The following is a 27,244-nucleotide window of genomic DNA, read 5'->3' as shown; positions in this document are numbered from 1 at the left end:
TGTGTGTAAAACAATAATAAAACGAGAAATAAATAGTGAAAAAAAATGACAAATAAAGAAGCACTTTTGGGAATTTATCTATTCTCGTTTTGTTTTGATGATGATAATGATAATGATGATGAGAAAAAACAAGGTGCATTTAGAGTGTTTGGATTCGATAGGCGTGTATATAAATAACGATGATGATTTTGTACATATATATAAAAAGAAAAAGAAAACTTGGAAAAAAAACCAACAAAATTCAACAATCGATTAATCGATTGTTTGATTGATATAATGCAATATATTTTTTTTTCTAAAATAAATATGTGGGTGGTGTATAGAAACCATTTTAAATAAACAAGTGGAAAAAAATCCATAAAAAAACCGAACAATAAATGTAACAAATTATTATTATTACATACATGATGACAACAATACAACTCAGTGGTCAGCTCTCGCACATCCATTTTTGTTTATCGATTTTTGAATGACCAGAATTCAGTGTCGAATGTTGGAATAATATTGGTTTGTATGTATTAGCAAAAAAAAAAAAAAAAAAAAAAAAAAATTGTAAATGGACTTGTGTTGTTTTTTTTTCATCGATTTTTTTTCATGTTTATTTGTTTGTTTGTATCATATTTGTTATCAAGTTCCATCATCTAATTGTTGATCTTCAATAAGAAATTCACTAATATGCATATAAATGATCCAATACATTAGATTAAAACAAAGAAAACAAACAGGAAACACAACACGTGAGTATTTATCAATATCGCTTGGACAAACACCGAATAATGTATTCTGATTTTTAAGATAATAGCTTGATGGTAAAAATGCACGTTCGGCTAAATGTCTCATATCACGGCCATTTGTATCATAAAGGCCGGAAAAACTACGACGACTACTACCTACACGAGTACTACCACCAGCAGTAGCACTACGTTCACCATGATGATAAAGTGCAGCGGAAATATGTGGATCTAATGTATGGAATGGTGGTGATGAACCACCACCAACCGCTGTGCTTGAACCAGAATTAGCAGCTACAAATACATTAAGATCATCATTGAAATTTGGTCCAGTTTCCGGATCATCACCACCACCATTACTATCGGTGAATATACGACTTTTCAATGATGCTGTTCTTTCAAATGAATGACGGCCACCATAACCATGTGGTGGTCGTATACCCTGATCAAATGTGAAATAACCAAAAAAAAAAATTGAATCAAATGAAAAATGAAATCAGAAAAAAAATATCATACCCGTTTATGATATGATTCCAATTCATCCAATTGTTCCATATTCGGATAAAGGGAGGCTGTACGTATAAGGGCACCATGACGACGAATAGTAATGGCATTAGCTGGATCATCATCATCACCACCACCACCACCACCATCACCGCCAACACCAATATCTTTAGCTTCATGTGCAGCGGCCGCAGCTGCTGCAATACATTTTTCACGATGTTCATTCAATATACGTACAATTTGTTGTGTACGTGATTTACGCATAGCAATACGTTTACCCATATAACCGACGGTTGCATATTCTAATAAGGCGGCAAATACCATTACAAAACAGGTGCCCAAAAATACATCAATAGATTTAATGTAAGAAATTTTTGGCATTGCTGCATTTGTCGATGACATTAATGTTGTCATTGTTAATACGGTTGTAACGCCCAATTGTACACGAGCTGGACTTGCATTCTAAATCCAATGATGATGAATATAGAATTTTTTAAATGAAAATAAAAAACAAAAATCAGAAAAAAATAAAACAAAAAATTCTTCTTCAAAACAACAACAAAATGTTTTTACAAAAATAAAAACATTTATCATTTTGACATTTTGATGGCAATTTGATCGACACATTCATAACAACCATCATCATCATCATCATCATCATCATTCAAAGAAAATGGCACGCAATCATTATCATCAAAACTTAAATAGAACCAGAAAAAAAATTTCAAAAAAAAAAAAAAAAATCTTCAAAATAGATCAATTTTTTGTTCACACACACACACACACACACAAACATCCAGTAAAATAAATGGAATATAATTTTCTTTCATTCTCAAATAAGAAGAAAATGTTTTTTTTTTTTTGGAAAATCATAAGATTCTTGAATCATTGAATGAAACTGAAACTAAAACTGGGGAAGAGAAAAATTTTCGTTTCTTTCTTTTTTTTTAGATCATTATTATTAATAATAAATGTCATAATCGTTAGCTATGTGTGTGTGTTTTTTTTGTATATGCCATTAGGTGTGTGTGTGTGTGTGTTAATAATAATGAGAATATTCTTCGATGTTATTCGGGTAATTCGGTCCAATACCACTACCATCATCATCATCATCATAGGAAGCTTCTTTTTTGAACAAAAATTTTCTCTCTTAAAACTTTGGCTTATTCTTATACAAAGTTCTAGCAACAAACAAAAGAGAACAAGAGAAGAGATTCATTCGAATTTTTTGTCTTTTGACATTCCATATTGAAAGATTATTACCTATCTACCGTAGTTACTTACCTACTTACTATTCTCTCTCTCTCTCTCTCTACTGATACAATACGTAAATAGCCCATTACTATTATCATTTATTTCTTTCTATTTCATAGATTGAAATGATTCAAGATGTTGGTAATGTAGTGTAGGGTGGGTAGGCGTAATAAAAAATGGAAGTTTGGTGATTTTTTTTCCTTTTAACTTTAAGGATTATTATTGTTTGGTATAGTTTTTTTTTAAAGATGAACATAACGTTCGCACACATGTTATTATGGACAGCAAAAATATTTTCTTTTTTTTTGTTGGATAAAAAAAACAATCACAGCTCGAATATGGATCATTTGTTGTTGTGTGTGTCAGTGTTGTTTTTTTTTTGGCTATACCTGAAAAGAAACAAGACACAAACAGAAAACAAACATATAGGTAGACACTGTAAGTAGGTTTTTTCTTTGTTTAATGGAAAATGTTTGTAAAAGAAAGAGAGAGAGAGAGAGAGAAAGAGAGTAGAAAAAAAATTACTCCACTCAATTCACCGACTGATGTGATGGAATGAATTTTATTTTATTTTTCCATTCTTTCTTTCTTTTTGTTCAAGGAATTCAAAAGTTTTTTTTCAAATTTTTTTTTCTTTTTTGGTTTCTTTTTCGATTTTCATTGTTGAACTACCGAGTTTTTTTTCATATATATAGCAATAGTGTGGCAGATATATATTTTTTCAATCATTCAGAAATTCTTCACTTTATATTTTGGGCCCTTGTTTCCACACACACACAATGCTGGTATTTGAAAAAGTTCTGGTTCAGTCGTTTTTTAGTTGGATTTGATCACCGATTCGATCAGCGTTCGATTCATTCGACAAAAATAAATAAACAAACCATTTCTACAAACGAAACGGGCACAAACACACAAAACGATGAAAAAAAAAATTTGTTCCATGAATTGAGCGAAAATGGAACGAACAACAACAACAACAACAAAAAATTGAAAATTCAACCAGGTTTTTGTCGTCGTCGTCGTCTTCGTCTTCGTACTAGTCGATTCCAAAAATAAAAATGAATATAACTCTTTTCATCAAATTCGTAGGAATTTTATAAATGGAAAATGTTTAAAAAAAAAATTGAAATCAAATTAAAATTCTCTTCATCTTTTTTTGTTGTTGTTGTTTCTTTTCACATTAATCACATAATAATGATGGTGACAAAATTCAATTTTCATTTTTTTTCCATTGATGATTTTAACCAAGGCCAATTATGGAGAAAAAACTTTGTAATTTTTTTTTCTTTTTTTTACTTTCATTGCCTTAAGCTGACATAATTTTAAAAAATTTTCTTTTCAAATTCATCATCATCATAATCATTAATATTCTTGTGGCATAAGAAGAATTATTTGTAGGTTCAGAAGGAAAGAAAAAAATTATGATAATAATCAAGGGTGAATGGAATACAATTTTTTTTCGAACCAATTTTAATAATAAACAAAATATAATTAATAACGATGATGATGATGATGATGATTATGATTCAAAAACACGCATACACACACACACACAACTAACCAAACTCAAATTCATCATACAAATCGTGTACAAATTTTTTTTATTTTTTATTAAAAGTTCATCACCGCCATAGGAGGCCAATTGATTTAACACTTTTCTTTCATTTTCCTTTTTCATTCAAATGAAATTCACAACAGCAGCAGCAGTTTATCAAAAAAAAAAATATCTAGTCTATTCAATATAAAGTTGTTATTGAATAATGATCATCATCTGAAAGAATTCAGATCTGTGTGTGTGTGTGTGTGTGTGAATTCTTGTTATGTATTCTATTGAAATGTAGCGAAAAAAAAATAAATAAACGACATTTGTATCACCTCTCTCATCATCATCATCATCATCATTGATGAAAACGTGTACCACATTTCTCAATATACAAAAAAAAATCTCATTATTAATAAGAAAGAATATTTACACACACGCATAGAAACATGCAAACAAGTACAAGAATCCTCAGGATATTAAGTTTGTTGCTATGAAATAGCGATCTAATGTGTGTGTGTGTGTGTGTATGTTCGCATGTAGCTGACAGATTTGATCCTTAATTTCCGTATATTTTTTTTTGTAACTATTTTCCCCAGTAAAAAAAACATCAAACAATCGATTTATAATTTTTAATATTAAAACTTACCCGATGAAGCCAGAATGATACCCATGAAATGATGACAATCAATGATGCTGGTATATAGATCTGTATTAGATAATATCCCATTGAACGTACGAATTCAATTTCACATACTAAACGTGAATAATTTCCTATTTGTTTTGTTTTGGTTTTTTTTTCAAGGTCAATTGTTATTAGATTCAATATATGTAACAACAACAAAAAAAAATTATTCAAATATCAATACATACCTGTACTAAGAACTTCAACTTTACGTCTTTGTAAATGTTTATAAACTTTAAATTGTGGCAGTTCTAAATTTTTGGCCAATACAACATCTGATCCTAGGCCATCGATGCCCCATTTATATTGTATATCGGCCATTGAATAGCCATCTAGTTGGTTGAATTTAATTTGATTTTAAATTTGAATTTTTTTTTTTTACTATCTCATGAGAAAAAAAAATAAATATATATACTCACAACTTTCCACTTCGATCGTACAGCTTTGTCGATCCATTGGAAAATATTGTAAATTCATTGGGCAACTTGAAGTTACTGTAAGTCTGTAATAAAGGAAGGTGTGAAATGTTTTTTATTTTATTTTTTTTTTTTTTTTTGAATTATTCATTTACAACGAAAATGAAAATATTTTTCCATCCATACCTCATAGAAAGGAACACATCACCATTGGATTTGATACGGATAAATGTATTTGGCGTTGTAGCCATATGAAATTGAGCGGCTTTTTCATTAGCAAAAAATGTATCGGGTACCCAAATTTTTTCCGACACTTCAGCGCCAACATATAATGCCTGTATACCGGGCTGTGGTTGAAAACTAAGTCTTGAATCACGCCATGATTGACGAAAATAAAAATCTGATGTAAAATCCTATATTAATGTATGAAAAAAAAAATCAATTAATAAAATCTATCTATAAATCATCGAAATAGTCGAAAATATACCATCTGTACGGCCGATATTGAACTGATACTGATTATATGCATTGTAACACCAACTTGTACTGGTGGACCTATTGGGAATAATTATGAAATAACAATGATGAAGAAGAAGAAAAAAAAAACAATTGAAAAAAATTCGATTATCAAAAAACTGGTCGAATCATCAAAAAAAAAAAAAAAAACAAAATAATAAGATCGTAATATATATGAAAATCCAATGGGAAATTTTGATTGATCATCGATCGATCAACATACACAATACTGTTGATGTTGATTCAATCGATCAAAATCAAGGTATCTGTCTGTGTGTGTCTGTCTATGTGTGTGTGTGTGTGTTTGTGTATATTTGTATTTGTTTTTCAATCTTCAATAAATTATTAGATGCTGGACAGCAGAATAAAATGGCGGAAACGACAACAAACTTGGATGGCCCAGAAGCAATCTTTTTGTTGTTGTTGTTGTTGTTGTTTTGTTTTCAATTTTATTTTTGTTTCACCAATCACACAATTGGATGAATGTGAAAATGAAAAAACTTTTTTTTTTCTTCTACTTTCACACTTTACTTACCAGCATAATTGGGACGTACACGTTTATCATAACCACTATCGAAAAAGGCATTCAATATTCGTGTTATATTCTGTCCAATTGCCGTTTGTCTAACGAGAAGAAAGAGAGAAAAAAAATCATTAGTTTCAAATAACCGAAAAAATTTCAGATTAAATTTGGGTGTGTGTGTGTGCGTGGGCGTAGGTGGTGTTAATAAATAAACAGCAAAAACAACAACAACAACAACAACATGGAATCGAACAAATGAAACCGATGTCGTTTGTATGATAATATCAACCAGATGGTAATCGTTAGGTTTTTTTATTTTTTTTTTTAATTCTAAACTTTTTTCTTTTCAGAAACTTTTTTTTATCATTATTATTTATTGAGAGAATAAATTTTCCGTTTTTTTTTGTTGTTGTTGCCCGTTGTTATCATCATCATAATGATTATTATTGTTGACAATCTTTAATCGTAAACGATTATCTTTCATAATTGTAATATGAAACTTTCAAACTATTTTCATTTTAGTGAAATTTGAGTTGCACAAATTGTCTCTATATTTATGAATATTCTCCACTTGTAGTGCTACCGTTTTTTTTAATCTTTCTATATATTTGATCCATTTTAATAAATGATGATGATGATGGATATGTGACCCATTATATAATATTTATAGTATTTGTAGATATCAAGGTCATTAATGACACACACACACACATTCATTCATTAATAATATCGTCCCACACACTCACATTAACACACGTTAACCTACACACCAAAATATATATACCTATTTATGGCTACAAACAAACAAAAACTATAGAAAAAAAAGAACGCGTGCCATTCATAAAAGAGATTGCAAGAATTTTTGTTTTATTTTTATCTCTTCACACAAATCCACATAACTATATTTAATCTATATGCAAAACACGAACACACACACTAACACAACTTTATGTTTGGCCCAATTTTTCTTTTTTTTTATCACTAACCAAAAAGGTTCAACCCTATCTATATCTATATTCTTTTATAGTGAAAATCAGTACCTGAATAAAAAAAAAGAAAAAGAAAAACCAAGTCAACGATTGTAAATTGCAAATACGATTCTGTGGTACTTTTTTTTTGTATTATAATAACGGAATTTAATTCGTACACACTGTGTGTGTGTGTGTGTATGTCAAGATCGTTAAATCTACAATGTTCATTCTGATAATAAAAAAAAAATTCTACATCAATTCCTAGCGATCGATATGATCTATCTCCAGAAGCGTGTATCGTGTGTGTGTGTGTGCGAGTATGATTATCGAAACAAAACAAAAAAATTCGGACAACAACTACCAAGAAGAATAAAAAAAAAATTCAAAAATCTAAACCAGGTAGACAGTATTTTTTTTCGTAGAGATAAAAAAAAACAGGATAATCAAGTTAATTGATTTTGACAAAAACAAAACAAAAAATTAACAGCAAAGATAAACGAGTCGAAAAAAAGCCCTAGTCAACTCTAATTTTACTTTCCTAATTAGGAATTTAGTTCGCCTTTGTAGTATTTCCAACAATGATAACAATGCCATTTTTTGGGTTTTTTTTCGTTTTTTGGTTATCCGTTACAAACCTCGTCCGACAATAACCAAAAAACAAAAAAAAAAAGAAAAAGAAAAACAAATCTAGATTTGATTTGATTCAATTTGATACAATTAATTAATTAGTTAATGAGAAAAAATTGGAATAATAAATGAAATAATAATCAGTTTGAATGTAAAGAATTTCAAGAATTCATTTGAATTGAAATAAAAATGAAGATAATTATGGGAAATTTTTCGGAAACAATTTTCCATGAAAAGTTTCTCGATTGGAATTTTAACAAAAAAAAAATACTTTTTTTCTGTCAAAAAAAAGGTATGAAAAGAAAGCGAGAATATTGACAACCGATCTTTTGACAACATAATGACATCAGTTGATTCTCTCTTTTTTTTTCGTTGATGTTTGATGAAAAGAATTTTTTTTTTATATTCAAGTGACAAGTGATCATTTGAAAAAATCAACAAGAATCGAATCAAGAATGTTTATCACGTACATACATACAAACAGAATGAAATGAAATGAAAATGATTTTTAATTAAAATGATTCTCAATTTACACACACACACAAAAATCGATTTAAAGAATGAATCATTTGAGAATCAACAATGAACAGGATAATAATGATAGTGACTTAAAAAGACTAACAAAAAAAAATAAAATAACATCAATCAATGAACTAGAGCTATCAAGAATTTGAATTAAAATTTAAATTGAAATTTAATGTCATCAGAACGTTTTTTTTTTATTTCTGGTTTGCCTATGGCACATTTTTATCCAGAAATCAAAGTTTGTTTTAAATGAATCTCGAATCAATTAAATGCGTGAAAAAAAACTAATTCCAAAAAGTTTGACATGAATGACAACGAACAACGAACGAAAATAAATTTCCAAGGAAAAAAGGTGATGGAAAGAAATATTTGCAGTAAACTAATTTTTTGACGATTTTTTCCCTTTTCCTTATGGTCAACAAAAACAAAGCGAAAAAAAAAACATCAACAACCATCATCATCATCATAGAAAATAAAACTAAAAAAAATCTGTAAATGTCAAACGTTCTCGTATTCAAAAATAAAATGATCAATGTCATCATGTTTATTGAATAGCGAAAAAAAAATAAATTCAAACTGCCTACAAACACATACAAATTATGGTTAAATTAGATTTGTGTGAATTATTCTTATTCTTCACTCGACAAACAAACAAACAAACAAACAAATAGCAACGAAATAATGTGATAGAAATTGAAATTTGAAATTCAATCCTTGTCCATAATGGGGCGATAGAGTTAGAAAACGAGAAAAAAAAACTGAATGAAATTCGTTTCATATCACTGACTAACAAACAAACGAATCAATTCGTTTGTTTGTTTTGTTGTTTGAAGCAAAAAAAAAAAGAAAAAAATTTTATTTTGCCATTCTTGTGTGAATTGAAATTCAAGCATGAATTTCAAGTTATTCTTTTTTTTTTGTTCGTTTCATTCAGTTATTATATTTTGATGATGATATTCCAATGATGGTAGTATTTGTTTGATTTCAAAGTGGGTCAGAACAAAATTCTTGGAAAATTATCATCTAAATTTTAGATTTTTTTTTCTATTTCTCTGGTTTTTCATTCTTTTCCAAAGAATGAACATCAGTAAACATTTGACCCTTTGAACCTAGATTTTTAAATGATGATGAATAATTTTTCACTTTCACTTACTTTGGCCTTGTTGATGTTATCACATCCGATGATGATGATGATGATGATGACGATTGCTGCTGTGGATGATGATTATGATGGTTGATATTTTTATTAAAATTATTTTCCAATAATGATAATGAAGAGCTCGTTTGTTGTATTGATGATGATAATAATGAAAATGATTGTTTCATTTCATCATTATTATTTTCAATAAATTCTGTTGTTGATAATGGTTGTTTTATAATAGGTGATGATGATGATGATGATGATATATGATGATTGGTTGCTGTAGCCATTGTAGCAATGATGATGATAATTATAAATGTTGATGATGGCCATCGATGATGAATTATAATGAATGGCATAAATATTAATAATAATATGAATAAACGTATTATGTGTACAAACAACCATTGTATGGAAAAATAATTATAACTATTGATGATTATATTTTCATTGTAAAATTTTTTCATATTTGTCATTATCGCTGTTGTTGTTGTTTGATAATTATTTTTTTTGTTATTATTTGCAATTATCAATATTACATAATCATCATCATTATCATCGATTCTTGAATTTTTCAATTTTTTTCTTGTTTTTTTCAATTTTGATGTTTTCCAATTGCAGATGTTGCATTCATCATGTTCTTGTTGTAGATGATGATGATGATGATGATGATGATGTTCATTATTATTGGCCAACATAATGATGATGATGATGATGGTGATAAATTAAGGTCATAAATACATTGATGTGTTGATTATCTTTTTTTTTGGGGGGGGGCGCAACATTTAACCCTGTTTGAAAATTTTTCTTGACCAAAAAAAAAGAAATTGAAAGGCAACGTAGAAAATCTGTATGAAAAAAAGTAAAAAAAAATCAGAATATGGAAGAAATTAAAAGTGAACAGCAAATGAAAATTCTACAAAAACGCAAAAAAAAAATTCTGAACAAAAACATGGCCAAATGCTTGTGAATCGTCATAGTCAACAAACAAAAAAAAAATTTTTTTTTTCTTCGGATCGATATTTTAATGTGGCAAATCCATTCCAAAAAAAAAATCACCACATTTGTCAGTCTGTCTGTTTGTGTGTCATCCATAAGTTTGTTGTATATATTCGAATGAACAGACCAGAAAAAAAATTCAACCATAACAATTGTGGTGTTTATGAACAAACAAACAAACGGACGGACGGGCAGACATAACGAATTGAAATATTTTTTCACAGTGAAAGAGAAAAATTGAATAATGAATGAATGAATGGATGAAAAAAGAAAAATAAAAATAGAAAGCCAAATCGTTTTTGAATGAACATCATTTTTCTCCATTGTCATTTTTATTTTTAGTTGTTATTATTGTAAAGTTTCATCTTGATTTGAATTTTTTTTTCTCTTTCGTCTTCGTGGTTTCCATTCCATTCTATTCCATTCATTACGTTACGTTTCACATCCATAGAATCATCATCAACAACAACAATGAATGAAAACGAAACGAAACGAAACCGAATGGAACAGAATCATAATAATAATAATAAATATACAACCGAATAATAAAAATGGAATAAACAAACAAACAAAAAAGAAAACTTTGAAACATTATTTTTGGATATGCCCATCTTTTTTTCCAACTGTCGAATATATTTATATTTGCCCCATCACCAAATCGTTGGTTGAAAACTCCATTCCATTCCATTCTTTTTTCTTTGGTCAAAGATAACACAGTGATGAATATAGAAAATATTATCGTATGATTTTTGACTTTCATTCGGTTCATTTAGAAAAGAAAAGTTTTTCTTTTGTATTCAATCAATTAACATCAGTTCACCATGACCAACAAAAATCAAAGTATGTTGTGATCCATAATGATGTTCAATTGATTGATTGATTCGATTTGATTTTTTTCTGAGCTCAATCGCATCAAGAATTTTGTTGTTGTTGTTAGTGCAGAAATTCATCATTTCAGATTTTTGTGAAAACAATAAACCAAAAAAAAAAAGTTTTATAAAAATCAAAATTTGTAAAATAAATTGAAAAATGTCAAAAAAAAAAAAATTCATATTCAAATGATTTATTATGAAACAAAATCTGATTCACCTTCATGATTACCGAGAATTGACCGGGATTTATTTGTTTCAAATCATAAAAAACAACATAACGGTTGGTAAAAGTTAATTCATTATTATTTTGTCATCATCGTCAAATTATGCCGTCACCATTGAAAAAAAAACCCACGAATGAAACCAGAGAGAGAAAAAAAAGTTAAAATATTTATCACCATCACCAACGGTGGTGGTATTAAAAAAAAACACGGCACACAGAATATCATTTGGCCTTTGGCCAAATAATAATCAGGCCTAATTCTTCTTCATTACGTTTATGAATATGAAATTCCATCGACAACATGAACATTTGAGATTATCATAGTAATGATTTATATTTTTTTTTTCAATTTTCACATTATTTCCACTTTTATATTCTTTCTTTTTTTTGGTCCTTGTTTCATGAATGAAAGAAAAAAAAATTCAATAAAAAAAAATGAAGAAGAAACCATAGAATATCATCATTTTCATATTTAAATTTATTCATTGTCATTGGTTGGTGGTTCCCACATGTAAAAAAAAATTAATTTAGTATAATAAATAATAGAAAAAAATCATCTGAAAGGTTATCACTTTTTTCAGCTGATTTTACAACCAAAAAAAAAAAAAATTGTCCACGAATCATTAATCATCGCCATCAACAACACAATGGGGGCAAGCAAGCAAGCAAAATGTTCATTTCACCTGTAAATTATTTTCAATCACAGAGAAATGAAAAAAAAAATTTCACATTTTTTTTCATCGCACCCATTTGTAGAAAACAAAAACAAAAGAATCTTGAATTGACCAAAGTTATTGTTGTTGTTGTTGTTGTTATTTATTTGTTCATCTACAGTTCGATAAAAGGCGTATACAAATGTAATAAATTGAATTTTTCTTCTTTCTTTCTTCTTTGTTTCGCTTTGTTGCATTTTTGTTCTCAATCGGTCATCTCGGTCGGTTGATTTTCAGTTGGTTACCCTATACTTTTATTTTGTTATTGTTGTTGTTGTTGTTGTTGTCCGAATGTGAAAAACAAAAACAATGAATGAATGAAACCGAAACGGCAACGGATGTTCAATAGTAAAAATAAAACTCGGAAATCTCTAGACTTTTTCTCTTCTTCTTTTTCATCATCTTCTTTCCAAAACACACACACAAACAAACAAAAGTTTTTCACATTCCATTCACAGATTATGATAATGATGATAATTATTATTATTGTTATTATAATACAAGTCAATTTAATATTCATTAATTTTCATTATGAGAAAAAAAATTCTGGATGAAAAACAACAACAACAGCAAAATTCATAGTTGAAAGTTTTTTTTCAAAACTTAAATTTTTCCACACACACACACACAAAGTTAACTTTATCTGCCTTGAATACATGAATAATGATGATAATGATGATGGGAGAAAAAGAGAAAAGGATAAAGAAAGAAAACATTTAGCTTAATTCCAAACGTTTACATAATCCACACCTTTCATTTTTGATCAGTTTGAAAATCGAAATAATTAGTGAACCAATAAAAATTATTAACAAATAAAAAGTTTTCGCTCTTGTGTGTGTGTGTGTGTGTGTATGTGTGGGTGGATTGATGAAAATATGAAAAAAACATGTTATGCGAAAAAGGAAACTTTTTTTCTGGTTCTATCACTAACAAATTGGCAATTTAGATTGGTTAGCCAGGAAACAAAAATGAAAACGAAGTTCATTCTGGATCATCATCATCATCATGTGACGTGAAACCATATATATACATACAGTGTTTATATAGACCTAGTGATGAATGAATGAAAGAAAGAAAAAAAAATTTCTGGTTCGTTTATTTTTGTTATAACCATTCAATTTGATCAATGAAATAAAAAAAAAAACATGATGATGATCTAAAAATAAAAATCTTTGGAATAAAAAAGTAAAAAATAAAAAAATAAAAACCATACTGATGTTGTAGTTTGTTGTTGTTGTTGGCTTGTGATGAATTGAATCCATTTCATTTTATATAATGATGATGATTCTTGAATCTAAATATATAAACATCCAGATTAAATACCATATATACAAACAAAATAACAACAACAACAAACAAATAAACCAACAACAACAACAACACCAACAACACCAATGATGATGATGAGAAAGTAAAATGAGAATATAACAAACATAACATGACAGTATATCACCAACAATAATAATAACAACAACAGTGTTGACATGATTGACCGACCAATAATATTGTAAAGCCGAATTTAATGGTTTTTTCTTCTTTTTTTTTCTCTCTCACTCTCTCTCTCTCCTGGTTTGATTCCACAATCTGTAAAGAAAACAACCAACCAACCAGCCAACCAACCAGAGAAACATGAGAAATTTGCCATTATATTAGATTGGTTTCTTCACACTCTCACCAACAGTATGTGTGTGTGTGTGTGTGTGTGTGTGTTTATCTTGTTAAGTTTGAAAATCAACAATAAAAGTTAAAGTAAAACCACTTGAAATAATGTTGTGGGGGTGGTGGTGGTGGAAAGTGGAAGTAATAATAATAATAATAATAATAACAATCAAAAATAGGTTCAATTCACGGGAAATAACAGTAATTTCCAAGTGCTTATGGTATACCAAAAACATTCAAAACCATGATATTATGATTCAACCTTGAAACATATTTTTTATTTGTAACAACAATGATTGAAACAATGTAGTAGGATAATCTGGCAAAGTAAATTCATTGACAGAAAACAAAAATGTCAAGGTAGATTGCTATTCCATATACTAAATTGATGTTGAAATCTAAAATAGTTGTTATGTTTGACAGAAAAAGATTTAAAAAGAAAAAGAAAATTGTAATAAATGATTGTCACTGGGAACAATGTTGTTGTTGTCGATGTATTTTGTCTCACTTGACTAGAATATGAAAACAAAAAATACAAAATTTCAAGAAAAACGAACCAACTGTGTAGACGATGATGATGATGATAATGTAATGAATCTGAAATGTGTAACATTGAGAAAGAAAAAAAGAAAAAAAACCACAACAATAACAGAAATGGTGAATGATAAATAAATCAATGGCAACCATGAAAAAATTTGTCCACTACCACCATCATCATCATCATCATCATCATCATTATCATTATCATCATCATTGAACAGAGTGTCAATTTGTATGAAATAATAATGAATTTTTTTTTCGTTTTGTTTTGTAGAAAATAAAAACATACAACCGAACAAACAAATAAATGTCAGTAGATACAAATGTGTAGAATATTAAGGAAAATTTCTACTGAATTTATGTCAAAGAATCTGAATCAAAGAAATCAAATAGAGAGATACACATATTAATGACCGACCAATGAATATAAATCATTTATGTTATTTTTTGTTTTCATGTTACCAGAAATGTTTCACGGTAAACATTTCATTGGTGACCGACTTTTTCTTCCATTTTCTCAAACTATCTTTATCTGATTTCTGGTACAATTTCTGTCACTGTTTATTTCAGGTCACATGGTGTGTTGGTGTGTGTATGGGTGTTCATTAACGGATTAGTTTATTGGTCAATACATTTATTCATTCATTCATTCATTCATTTTTTCTGACCAAATGTTTTTCGTTCTATCAAATATAAATAAATAATCAAACAAAATAACAAAAAAAAAAAAATAAAACGTGTTCATATAGAAAACGGGAAAATTCTGGTCATTGTATGTGAAAAAAAATTATCAAAATCGAGGTACGGTTTTTTTTCACCAAAAAAAACACAAAAAAACGAGTTGTCACCATCATATAACATCTTGTGAAAATCAGTGAATCAAAAATTTTCATTGTTCGATTATTATCATGACAAACATGCGAATTCACTCGAAAAAAAATGTTCGGTAACAAGAAATGAAAATATTCAAAGAAATGTTTTTACGCTTGAATGAAGAGAAAAGAAAAATTTGTTGATAAAACAAGAAAAGAAAAACTGAACCGAGAAAAAAAACGGAATTCGTACAGTTTGATTGTGTGCGTGTGTGTGTTATTCAGTGAAGAAAATCTTTTAGATAAAATTTCTGGAAAACAAAACCGATTTGAATCTAATCAAATGAGTTTTTTTTCTTCATCTTATTATTTTTCTATTTTGATTTGTATTTGATGATATTGAAAAAAAAACACACACACACACACACACAAAGAATTCAATGGTCGAAATGATTTTTTTTTTTCAAATAGAGAGACTCCATCAAACAAGAAACATTCATTTGAATATATTTACTTTATTATGTCATCATTTGTTGAAATTTAAATTTTATATTCATATCAAATGATGAGATTTGTTTGTACTGATTATAAAAAAAAGTTGGACGAATTTCGAATGAAAACTAAAATGATGATACGGGCATGCGAATGAAAAAGAAATTGAAGGTGAATTTCATCACCATTTCAATAAATTAGAATGAGATTTTAAAGGAGAAAAAATCCAAATCGAAAAAATCGATTTGAATTTTTTTCGATTTTGAATTGAAAATCAATTTTTTTCATTAAAATTTTTCTTCTTTTTTACCCATAATTTTCAAAACAAACTTTATGGACTTTCAAACACACACACACAAAAACACATGAGTTCATTTAGATCAAGAAGATTCATTCTGTGTTATTCGTTAATTTTAAATAAAAATAATAAAAGGAGACGAAAGAACAAATGGGAAAAAAGGAATTATTGTTGAAGTAAAGCAATCAAACATGAAAGAAATGTCTACACATTCATTGAAACCAATGATAGTGGAAGGGCAAATTCTTCAGAAAAAAAATGATGATGATGATTATGATGCACATACTAGAGAAAAAAAAACATGGCAATACAGAAAAAAAACAAGTGACAAGTGAGACAAAAAAAAAATTGTCAACTTGTCATCTAAAGATGCCAGCCATTTTGGCGGTGTTTTTTGGCCCATCTCTCTCTTTCTTTTTCACTCACTCATTATTTTTATTTTTTGGTTGTTTGGTACGCAAAAAATTCACTTCTTCACCACTGGCCATTTATGTTTTAATGTCTAGGCCAGCCAGCATTACATGAAAAAAAAGAAATTCATTTTTCAACTTTCACTTTGACCAGGTGTGAAAAATACAAACCAAAAGAAAAAAATAAATTCAAAACGTCGCTATTTTCCCGCTGGACAATAAAACGAAAAAAAATGAAAGCAACGACCAAAAAAAAAAAAAAAAAAAAATTCTACCAAATAAACACCCACAAAACAACCAGTGTAAAATTCATTGACAGAAAAAAAAAATTTCTTCTTCTTCTTTTTTTTAGGGTGACAACAAAACACACCATCACTGGTGATGACACTCACACGAACATACAAAGAAGAAAAAAAATAGTGCCAAAAGTCCATTATTTTTTCACCGAAACAACCAAGAGAAAAAAATTAATATTCTACCAAACAACAGAAAAAAACAAGCCAAAAAAATCTGACATTGACACAGCTCTGCATAAAAAAAATGCAGAAATCTTTGAATCGATAACAACAACAACAACGGAAAACCCAAAAATGGACATGAATCTTTTGCGTATTTTTTTCCCATCATATTTACATGTAAAATGATTAGAAAGAAACAGAAAAAAATAAAATAAATCAATGACAAAATGGCTAGTTTCATTCTTTTTTTTTTGGTGGTCATGATTCAATGATTACCGTTTATTATAATTAGCCAAATCATTAATAATAACCAGAATGAAAATGGAAGTAGAGAAAAATAAAAATAAAAAAATACAACATCGTCGATCATTATTGAAATTGAAACGGATTAATATAGATATTGATCAACATTGATCATTGAATAATACAATACATTACTGATGATGATGATGATGATGATAATGATTAATGACGATGATTATTATTTTATAATGTGATCAGAATGATAATTTATAATCACATGATTTAATACGAATTTATGGAATTTCCAATATGAACATGAATCATTGGGAATCATTTGTAATTTTATATTCACATGAAAATTTCAATCAAGAATTTGAATTTAAATTTTTCTGTTCACTTGCCAACACACACACACACACAATGCAAAGCAATCTGATGATGATGGCCAATGGTCAGCCACTATCATCAACAAACAATTTGTGATGATTTGAAAATCATGATTTGAATGTAAACAACGAAAGAAAAAAAAATACATCACATCCATCACTATATTGAATAAATAAACATTGTGATACCGGGATGAATTTGAAAATCATTCTATAGAATAATTTTCAATTCATATATCGCACAACGATATAATGACATAATGATTGTGTTGTACACCATCCATATTCATTTCATTTCATACAATGATTTTTTAAATAAAAAAAAATTCAAGTCAATTCTATAGAATTTCTTGATTCAAAGTTTTTTTTAATGAAATTTTCGTGTGTGTGTTTTCTCTCATTCAACAACAAAATGAAAGTGAACAAAAGAATAAGAAAATGAAACATGTTATCTTTAAGCGTATACAAAATGTAATGAAAATTTTTTTTTTCTTTAAAATAAAATCATGTACCAGAATGGGAGAAAACTTTTAAGAACTTGAATTGTAATAAGATAAATTAAGTTCCTAAAAAAAAAAAAATTCCTTGTAAAAGTCACGAACATTTTTTCTTTCTAGCTAGACTACAACAACAATAACAACAACAACAATAATTGATCAAAATGGTGCTTTTATCATAATCATATAAATCAACAGTGTATATATTATCAAATTATCAGATCAGATCATTCTATATTCTATATTCTATATGGAATACAGAATTTACCGTTTTATACAATAAGAATCTAATGATGAAAATTTACTTTCATCGAAATAAAAAAGATTTGAATCACAGAATGTTTATAGGTTAATAGCTAGAAAAAAAACATCTTTTTGGTGGGTTTTTTTTTGTTTGTTTCCAGTCTTTGTAATATCAACTGAAATTCGAATAAATTTTTTTCTGTTTAGCATCAAATTGAGCGAAATAAAGTACATTCTTATCTAATGAATTCAGTGAAATTGATTAAGACCGGAAATGGTGGGAGAAAAAAAAACAAAACCACCACAACAGTAATGATGATGATGGCCGGAAAAGCACTTCACTTGTAACTTGATCATTTTTTTTTATTTCGGATATATCATATCGTTAAATGGGTAAAATGAAACAAAACAAAACAGAAAAAAGTTACCAGAAATAAGAATATCATCTTCATAATCATCATCATCATAGTAATAAGTAGGCAAACAATGAGAAAACATTATTATTTTTCACTCAAGAAATTTACTTTGTAAATAAAATGGTAAACTATGGTAGATCAAATTGTAATTTTCTCAACAAACAACAACAACAACATTTATATCTCAACACTTTTGGGCCAACAAAAAAAAAAGCAAAAAAACAAGAATAAAAATGAAAAGAAACTCATCACATGGATGACGATGAACAAGAATAATATTTATTATAACTATGATGGCGATGATGATTAATTTTCATTCATCGAATAAGAAAAATGTAAAAGCTATCGGGCATCATCATCAACAACATGAGTATCGATCATGGATGAAATAATGAATGAACGAGAAACTACTCAATTCATTAAATGGAATCCAAGTTGGATGCAAAAAAAAAACAAATATATCGATGATTAACATCATATATCGTTGTTGTGTGTATAAAAAACACACATCAACACATTTTTAGCTTTTCAATTTTCCATTATTACATGTAAACAGCATAATAATATGGTGATGGTGATAATATGATTCAAAAACCAAGGACCTTGTATCATAAAATGGTGAATACAAGAAACAAAAAAAAAGTGAAAAGTGAGATATTCTTTTACTTCTACGCTTTTTTTTGATTCTCTTAATTTTATGACTATTATTTATAATTACATTATATATGATGAATGATGACTTAAATAACAACAACAACAAATCATTGTCATCATCCAATGAATTCGATTCATTCACAAATGGAATATGAATATATTGAAAAAAAATATCCATATATTCAAGTTATTTTTCAATATGAAACAAAGAAACAAAACAAAACAAAAAATCCAATTTCGAATTCATTGCACTAAAGAGTCCAGTATTACTGGGGTCAAAAAAAAAAAAAATGAATAACTAAATATTATTCAACCAAACGTAAGGCCAAATCAAAGATCGATCGACAAATAGATTTTTTTTTCGTTTTCATGGATCGATTGTTGTTGTTGTTTCAATATTACATTAAATTAATATAATAATATGTATGGTGTGTGTGTGTGTGTGTGTGTATGAGTGGATTTTTTTCCCGTAATCGGTCAGTATTGTCCGTATAATATTATTCTCTGTAATTCTTTTTTTTTTGTTTCTATATTCATATCCGGTAAAGTTAGCAAGCTGCTGCTACTGCTGCTACTACTGCTGCTGCTGTCATCAATTGTAATAAACAAACACACACACACATACACAATCAACTCTCAGTTCATCATGAACATATCATGCATAAAAAATATGGAAATAATTAAACTCAATGTGAATAGAAAGCGAGAGAGAAAAAGAATTTAGAATACCGAAGAAAAATAACTCAGGTTCGTTTGTTTGTTTTTTTTGTTTTTGTTTTTGTTTTTTTTTTTTTTTTTTTGGTTAATTGTCACATTTTTTTTCATAAGGAATCCAGAAACAGTCACGTTATGATTTGTTGTGTCAAATTGTGAAAAATTGATTCGATACTCATTCGAGCGTTATCATTATTGCCATAATGCGTGAAAATATTACGAAAAAAAAATAAAATAAAATAACATAAACTTCAATGATGATGATTATTTCAAAGTAAATTTTGAAAAATATTTTCTTTCACACGCACACATTCACAGATTCAACGTTTAGAAAATTCTTTGAAATGAAAAAAAAATATAAAATTCCTCATGAGACATAACACAGACACACACACACAAAACATTGCCAATCAGGTGATTCATCAGAATATTCACTGATTTTTTGTCATTTTTTTTCTTTCTTTCAATGTACTGTACAGCACACACACACACACACACACACACACACACACACAGTTATTCCATAAACTTAAACTTTTATCAAGAAGTAAATATTATAATACAAAAAATACACCTTAAACAGTTCAAGTTGATTCATGTGTAAACAACAACAACAACAACGAAAAAAAACAAACAAACAAACAAAAAAATCACTCACTTTCATCGCCATTATCATCATCATCATCATCATGGATTCTAGCTTTCCGATATTTACTGTGTGTATGTCGAAAGTGAACAATATAGACATCTAGATATATATTAAATAAAAGATGTAAAGTTCAGTGAAAAAAGTAAAGAATTTCTGGATGATTTTTTTTTTGTTTCTCACTTGGAAAATATATATAAATTGCATAATTGTTTTCATCATCATGAACGCAATATTTTTTTCCAATATTAATTCATTATATATTACACATATACAATCTTCATTTTTCTATTATCATTATTATAAATTCATCAATTATTCAAAGATTTACTTATTATACATAATATATGCAAATTTATAAGGACATTGGCACAGATTGATGGTGGTGGTAGATAAAAATCGGCCATATGCTACGATAAATGAATATATATGTGTGTGTGTGTGCGTATGTGTTATCCATCTTCACCTCTGGCTGTGATATTTGATTCAAAAAAAAAAAAAAAAAAATGGAAAAAATGGCAAAAAAGATTGAATTAAAAACAAGAGAGTGAAGAAAAATAATCCAAAATTCTTTTGTTTCTCTCTCTCTCTCTCTCTCTCTCTCTCTTTCAGTTTCATTGTATGTGTATCCAATCTTGTTGTTATAATATTAATTCAGTGATGATTTTTCAGGAATTTTAGCCATTAGAAACCATATAGAATATTGTTCTAGCCATACATTATAAACACTCACTAATATGCTTTTCAGATATCGTCGTTGTTGTTGTTTTTTTTTGTTATTTAAGTTGTTCATTTATTCATTCATTTTCTTGTCATCATCATCATCATCATCATTGTATTATGGCATCAACCAGCGGCCAACAAACAACAACAACACCCATATTCCAAACAAAACAAAACAAAAAATAAAAAAATAACCACCATACACATCGAATGAAAGAAAAAAAAATCTACTACCAAAAATTTATATGTCACTTATATAAGAGTGATGAACAAGAAAAAAAAACCTACAGCTAAATAAATAATGTCATATATGAATGTGTGTGTGTGTGTGTGTGTGGGTGTAATATATAACACGATATATGACATAATGAATAACAGAAAAAGATTTTTTTTTGTGATAAGAAACAAATCTCGGATGTTTTGAATTCAACAACAACAACAACAACAACAACAACGGTAGAGAGAGAGAGAGAAATGATAATATTCTCTATATGATCATCATCAATGAACATCATCATTGAACATCTTTTTCACTACATTTTTTTTACTATAAGAGAAACGTGATGTTTGGCCACCGGAATGGATCGAATGTGTTTGTACATGGAATTTTTTTTTTCTTTTGGTTTCTAACACCGAACCAATGATGATGATGAACATTCACACACACACACACACAGACACAAACATACAATGGACACAATGGACATGTCTGAAGAATTACCATCATTAAATTCAATGATGATGAAAATTTCAATTCTTATGATTTTTTTTGTGTGTGTTGAACAACAACACTATAGGTTTGTTTTCTTTTTTTTTAGAGAATGAACCAAAAAAAAAAAAAATTTTTTTTGATAACAAAACGTGAAAAAATGACGAAATCAATGAAGGAAATGGGTTTTTTTTTCTCTTTCGTTTTGTTTTGCCATTTTGGTTATGTTGTTTTTCTCGTAAATTTTCGGCATTTTTTTCCAGATACGAATTTGAACATAAGAAAAAGTATTCTCCATCATGAACCGGCCACGAACAAAACAACAACAACAACAAAAAAAACTTTAAAGAAATTTCAATTCAATTCCAACAAAATTGTTGTCGTTGTTATTCATGGCCATTTGAATTGCCCATTCAACCATGTATCATCATCATTGGAATCATGTGAATCATTTTTTTTTTTTGACCATTTCAAAACAACAAAACAAACATGACCATTTTGAAAAATGGCAAAGAAGAAAAAAAATTCGTCAAATCATTTCCCAACACAATTTCATTATTATTATTATTCTCATAGAAATGAGAATGATTTTTTTGTTTGTTTGTTCGTTTAATAATTAAAAAAAATACGAATAAAAATCATATACGGTAATACGGTAATTGTTGTTGTATGGAATAAATGAAAATGAATATGGCCATATTCTACAATGGCCCCCGAGTATGTTGATGATTATAGTCATCATATTAATATAATAACAATAAACATCAAGAAACATCTCCGGAAACAGTGAATGGCAATGGCAAAAACAAAATATGCTTATAATCAGCGAATTTAATCAAAATTGTCATTGTACATCATCATCATCATCATTCGATGATGATTCAATTTCAATTTAGAAAAACGTGAATGAAACAACAAAAAAAAAATCCTGACTTAGGTGAATTTCGTTTCAATATCATGTAACAAACATACAAATGCACACAATATCAATAGATAATAATAGTATGTTGGGTAGCGAAAAAAAATGATCTTCATTATAATTATGATGATTCGATTTCTTCTACTTCTTCTTCTTCTTCTTTCATAATAATCATCATCATCAACATTTGATTATCGGTCATTAAGAACATCATTTCTTCTTACTTTTTTTTCCATCATCATAAAGATACAATTTCATCATTGTAATAATAATAATCATCATTACAATAGAATGGAAACCAATAAAGAACCAAAGAAAAAAAAACAACATTCAAATATTAAACAAAAAGAGAGAGAGATTCAATGATTTCCAAATCAAATCCAAAAGAATGGAAAAAAAACTGGAAGAAATTAGTGACTACTACCGCGAGCATCATCAATGCATTGAATAATAATGATAACCATAACCATAACCGTCTGAATGAATTACAATTTGGACGAACTGCAAAAAAAAAAAATAAATAAATCGTCCATGTGTGAGTAAAGTGTAGGTATATAATAAGTGAACTAAAACTAAAATCAAAATGCAATTCGTATTTTCAACTGTGATTTAATTCCTTTTAGATTCAATTAGACAGACAGACAAATGTGAATTATCAACTGATGAAATCAAATTATGAGTTTAAGAAAATTGCATTCATTTTGAAATGAAATGGATCCAGGGTATAATGTTAATGATGATGATGATGATGATGATGATGGTGATGGTGAGTGAAAAATCATCAAAAAAAAGTCATAGTGAAACTTGAAAAGGAAACCAGGTGAATGAACAAAAAAAAATGATTCAGATTTTCATTCAAAATCTCATATGATGTGTAGATGGCGACAATTTTTTTTCTTCTACTGAATGAACGAAAATGTAATGTCAAAAATACTTATCATCAAATGAAAAAAGTGAGAGAGATAGAGAGAAAAAACAAGTCAACCAGAAACAGGAAAAAAAATGAAATTTAAGATTCAGGCCTTAGGGGCCACGGAGAAATTTTTTTTAGGATGAAAATCAAAATGATTAGATTTACGCACACACACACACACACACACAAATAGCAAATAAATTTATGTATTCAATTTTAATCCACAGAATCTGGGTAGAAAAAAAAATTCTGATATCAGAAAAAAAAACATAAAATGAAGTAAAAAAAAAACAAAAAGGAAAAAAAAATTTCATCATCAGAAAAGTTGGCTTCACTACATCAAACGATTATTTTTTTTTTTGGTATGAAAACTCTCTATTTATAAATCCAGTGGCAAATCAATTTCCATTATCAAGAATAAAAAATCAAATGATGTATCTCAATCAACACAGACACACCCACTGTGGAATATCTCCAGCCTTCATGGCAGCTAAGCAAAATTGTAATGGCGAAAATAAATCCAATAAACATCATTTTTAGACATAAAATCAGATCAAAAATCAAAAAAAAAAAAAAAACAACAACAAATAAACAATAAATGATAGTACGGAGGAAGAATTAACTATTTTTTTTTCTCGTCAATAGTTGTCAATAGTAATTGTAATCATTTCATTGATTCGTTTGATTAGTTAGATTTTTTTCTTTTTTATCATTTGAATGTTGTTGTTTTTTTTTTGCAAATGATAGCCAAATATAAATGGGAAGAGATGTAAAGAAAAAAAAATCAAAGAATCAAAACGAAAAATCATCATAAGAGAAAAAAAAATCCAAATAAAATTGAAGACAGCAAAAAAAAAAAAAAAAAAATCGACAATTAACGTCTTACAGTGTGTGTGTGTGTAAATTTTAACACTGGAAAAACAGAAACAGAACAAAAAAACATTAGCCAGAAAAAAAAGAAAGTAATCAAATCAATGAAAAATACATTGAATTCTAGCAATAAATGTTGATCAATGTAATCACGCGAATCGATTGTAATCAACAAAAAAAAAAGAAAGAAATTATCGAGTAGTTACTTACTTGGTTACTCTTTTTCTTTTGTAAAACAAGAACAATGATAAAAAAAAATTCATTTACCTCCTTCCAATGAATGAATGAATGAAAGAACGAAAAAGAAAAGGGTCAAATCACTGATATTGCACATTTTAGAGGTGGCGAGAAAAAAATAAAAATCGATATTTGATTGACTGTTTCTTTTCTTCTATTTTTGCTGGAACTTGAACGTTGTTTTTTGTTGTTGTTGTTGTTGTCAATTGTTATTGGTGAAAACAATAAATTTTTTGATCGGTCCCGACGAGAGAATAAGTTGTCATCATCATCATCATTAACGTTTGACAATCGATTAATTGATTAGCCTAGCAACCAGTGCATTGGCTATTTCTTTTTTTTATTGTCGTCGTAGTAAATACACGCACAACCAAAGAAATTTGATTTTTTTTTCTATTTTGATTCCGCGAAAAAAAACAACAACCAATTAGATTCAACATAATATAATTTGCTTGATTGAATTTAAAATGTTTTTCTTTTTGTTCCAAATTAGAACAACAAAACAGTTTTCTTTTGAAAATTTTGACAAATAAAAAATGTTCTTATTATGAAGTGAATTTTGTTGTTGTTGTTGTTGCTGCTGCTGTTTCTTTATCACTGAAAATTTAATCCACACATATGATGATGAACGATGAATGAAATTGATGTTTAAAAATGGAATCATTTAGTAGTAGTAGTAGTAGTAGTTTGTAATTCTACCATTCTGGTAGAAAAAAAAAGTTATGAAACAAGAAAAAAAAAATTTTTTTTCTTTCAAAATTCACTTTTGGAATTTTTTTTCTCTGGCTTTGGTGTGTGTTTGAGAAAAAAAAAGTACAGTTCACACACACACACACATTCAATATGAATTAAATTTCCGGATCGGAACGTTGTTTTTTTTCTCTGGCTTTTTTTTTTGATTTAAACTTTTTTTTTCTCACATCATTTTCATTTCCTGATTCATATATTTGAATTTTAAGTTGTCCAAATTGGCTATCACAATGAAAATAATAATGTTGATGATGACAACATGGTCAGTTGGTTAGTGACAATGTTGATGGTGAAATACATATATATATGAAGATGACAGCACACACAAACACACAGGAAAAAACCGGAACGTGATCCATAGATGACGAATTATGTCAAACTGAGAAAAAAAAATTCTATCAACAAAAATAAATAAATAAAACTGCATGAATGAATATTTAACAAAAAAAAAAAAAAAAAAATTCAACATTTCCGAAAACAAACAAACAAACAAAAAAAATAAAACTTAAATATGATGAATAATCGAATGAACTTTGTGTGTATATGTTTCATCATCATCATTTTTTTTTTTTTTTTGAACCAAACAACATAAACACTGGCGCGAAAAAGAATGAATAGCTGAATGATGTAGTATCCAAAACAACATAAAACGAACAATCAATTGACTGACATACATAGATAAGATGATTAACAAATTCTGTGTTTGAAACTAGAAAAAAAAACACGGGTAGCACACACACGCACGGGTCTTCGAGTTGCATATATAAATGACAGAATGAATAACTGTGGTGGTCTGTTGTTGTTGTTGTTGTTGTTCCAACATAGAGTGTTTTAGTGAATATACGAATAATATAAAAAAAAACACACACACACACACGAAAAGCAAACTCTCGACCAAGCAAAAGCAGATGAAACGTTGAGAATTATAACATAACATTGAAAATATGAGTGAAAGTGAAGAAAGAAGAAGAAGAAGAAAATAACCGTTGAATGTTTGAAATGAAAGAACAATGTTCGATAGTCAGACATTTTTGTGTGTGGAGATCCGTGCGCACGCAAAATTTGCGTTTTCGTTTGTTTTTTCTTTTTTTCCTCTCATTTCCGAATTCTACTTTTCATTGATGATGATGATGATGATGATATTTTCATTGGGGATCAATCAGAAGCTATTTTGAGATTTCAAATGTTCATTTTTTTTTCTTGAAAATGAATGAATCTATTATTTTCACCTTCGTTGATGATATAATGGTGTGTGTGTAAGTGGTGTGTTTGTGTCAGTATAATTTTCACATTTCATGAATTATTTGTCGCGAAAAAAAAAAAAATATTAATTAAATGTTCGTCTGGTGTTCACCATTTATATGAGTGAGGAAATTGGTGTATGAATGTGAATTCTAGCTTTTAATACCATGATG

General features: G+C 28.2%; 1 protein-coding gene and 1 long non-coding RNA gene across 2 annotated transcripts; one reads left to right on the top strand and one right to left on the bottom strand.

The window, feature by feature from the left end:
- Positions 1–388: 388 nt before the first annotated feature.
- LOC142597471 (uncharacterized) lies at positions 389–862 on the top strand. The gene is made up of 3 exons (XR_012832198.1): positions 389–511; positions 633–737; positions 803–862. It is a non-coding gene; the product is annotated as an uncharacterized LOC142597471 (long non-coding RNA).
- On the bottom strand, positions 571–26,622 carry LOC124490711 (gamma-aminobutyric acid receptor subunit beta). Its single transcript, XM_075730360.1, has 10 exons — positions 25,053–26,622; positions 9,446–10,281; positions 6,182–6,270; positions 5,618–5,685; positions 5,317–5,543; positions 5,134–5,216; positions 4,903–5,046; positions 4,679–4,803; positions 1,248–1,697; positions 571–1,173 (listed from the first exon to the last, which is right to left on the bottom strand). Exons 2-10 carry the CDS (start codon positions 10,129–10,131, stop codon positions 628–630), a joined length of 2,418 nt encoding a protein of 805 aa, XP_075586475.1. The 5' UTR covers positions 10,132–10,281; positions 25,053–26,622; the 3' UTR covers positions 571–627.
- Positions 26,623–27,244: the final 622 nt, after the last annotated feature.

Source organism: Dermatophagoides farinae, chromosome 4, assembly GCF_024713945.1.
Source record: "Dermatophagoides farinae isolate YC_2012a chromosome 4, ASM2471394v1, whole genome shotgun sequence".
Classification (NCBI taxonomy): Eukaryota; Metazoa; Arthropoda; class Arachnida; order Sarcoptiformes; family Pyroglyphidae; genus Dermatophagoides; species Dermatophagoides farinae.
Note: the sequence above shows the minus strand (reverse complement) of the source record. Positions and strands in the feature narration are given on the sequence as shown.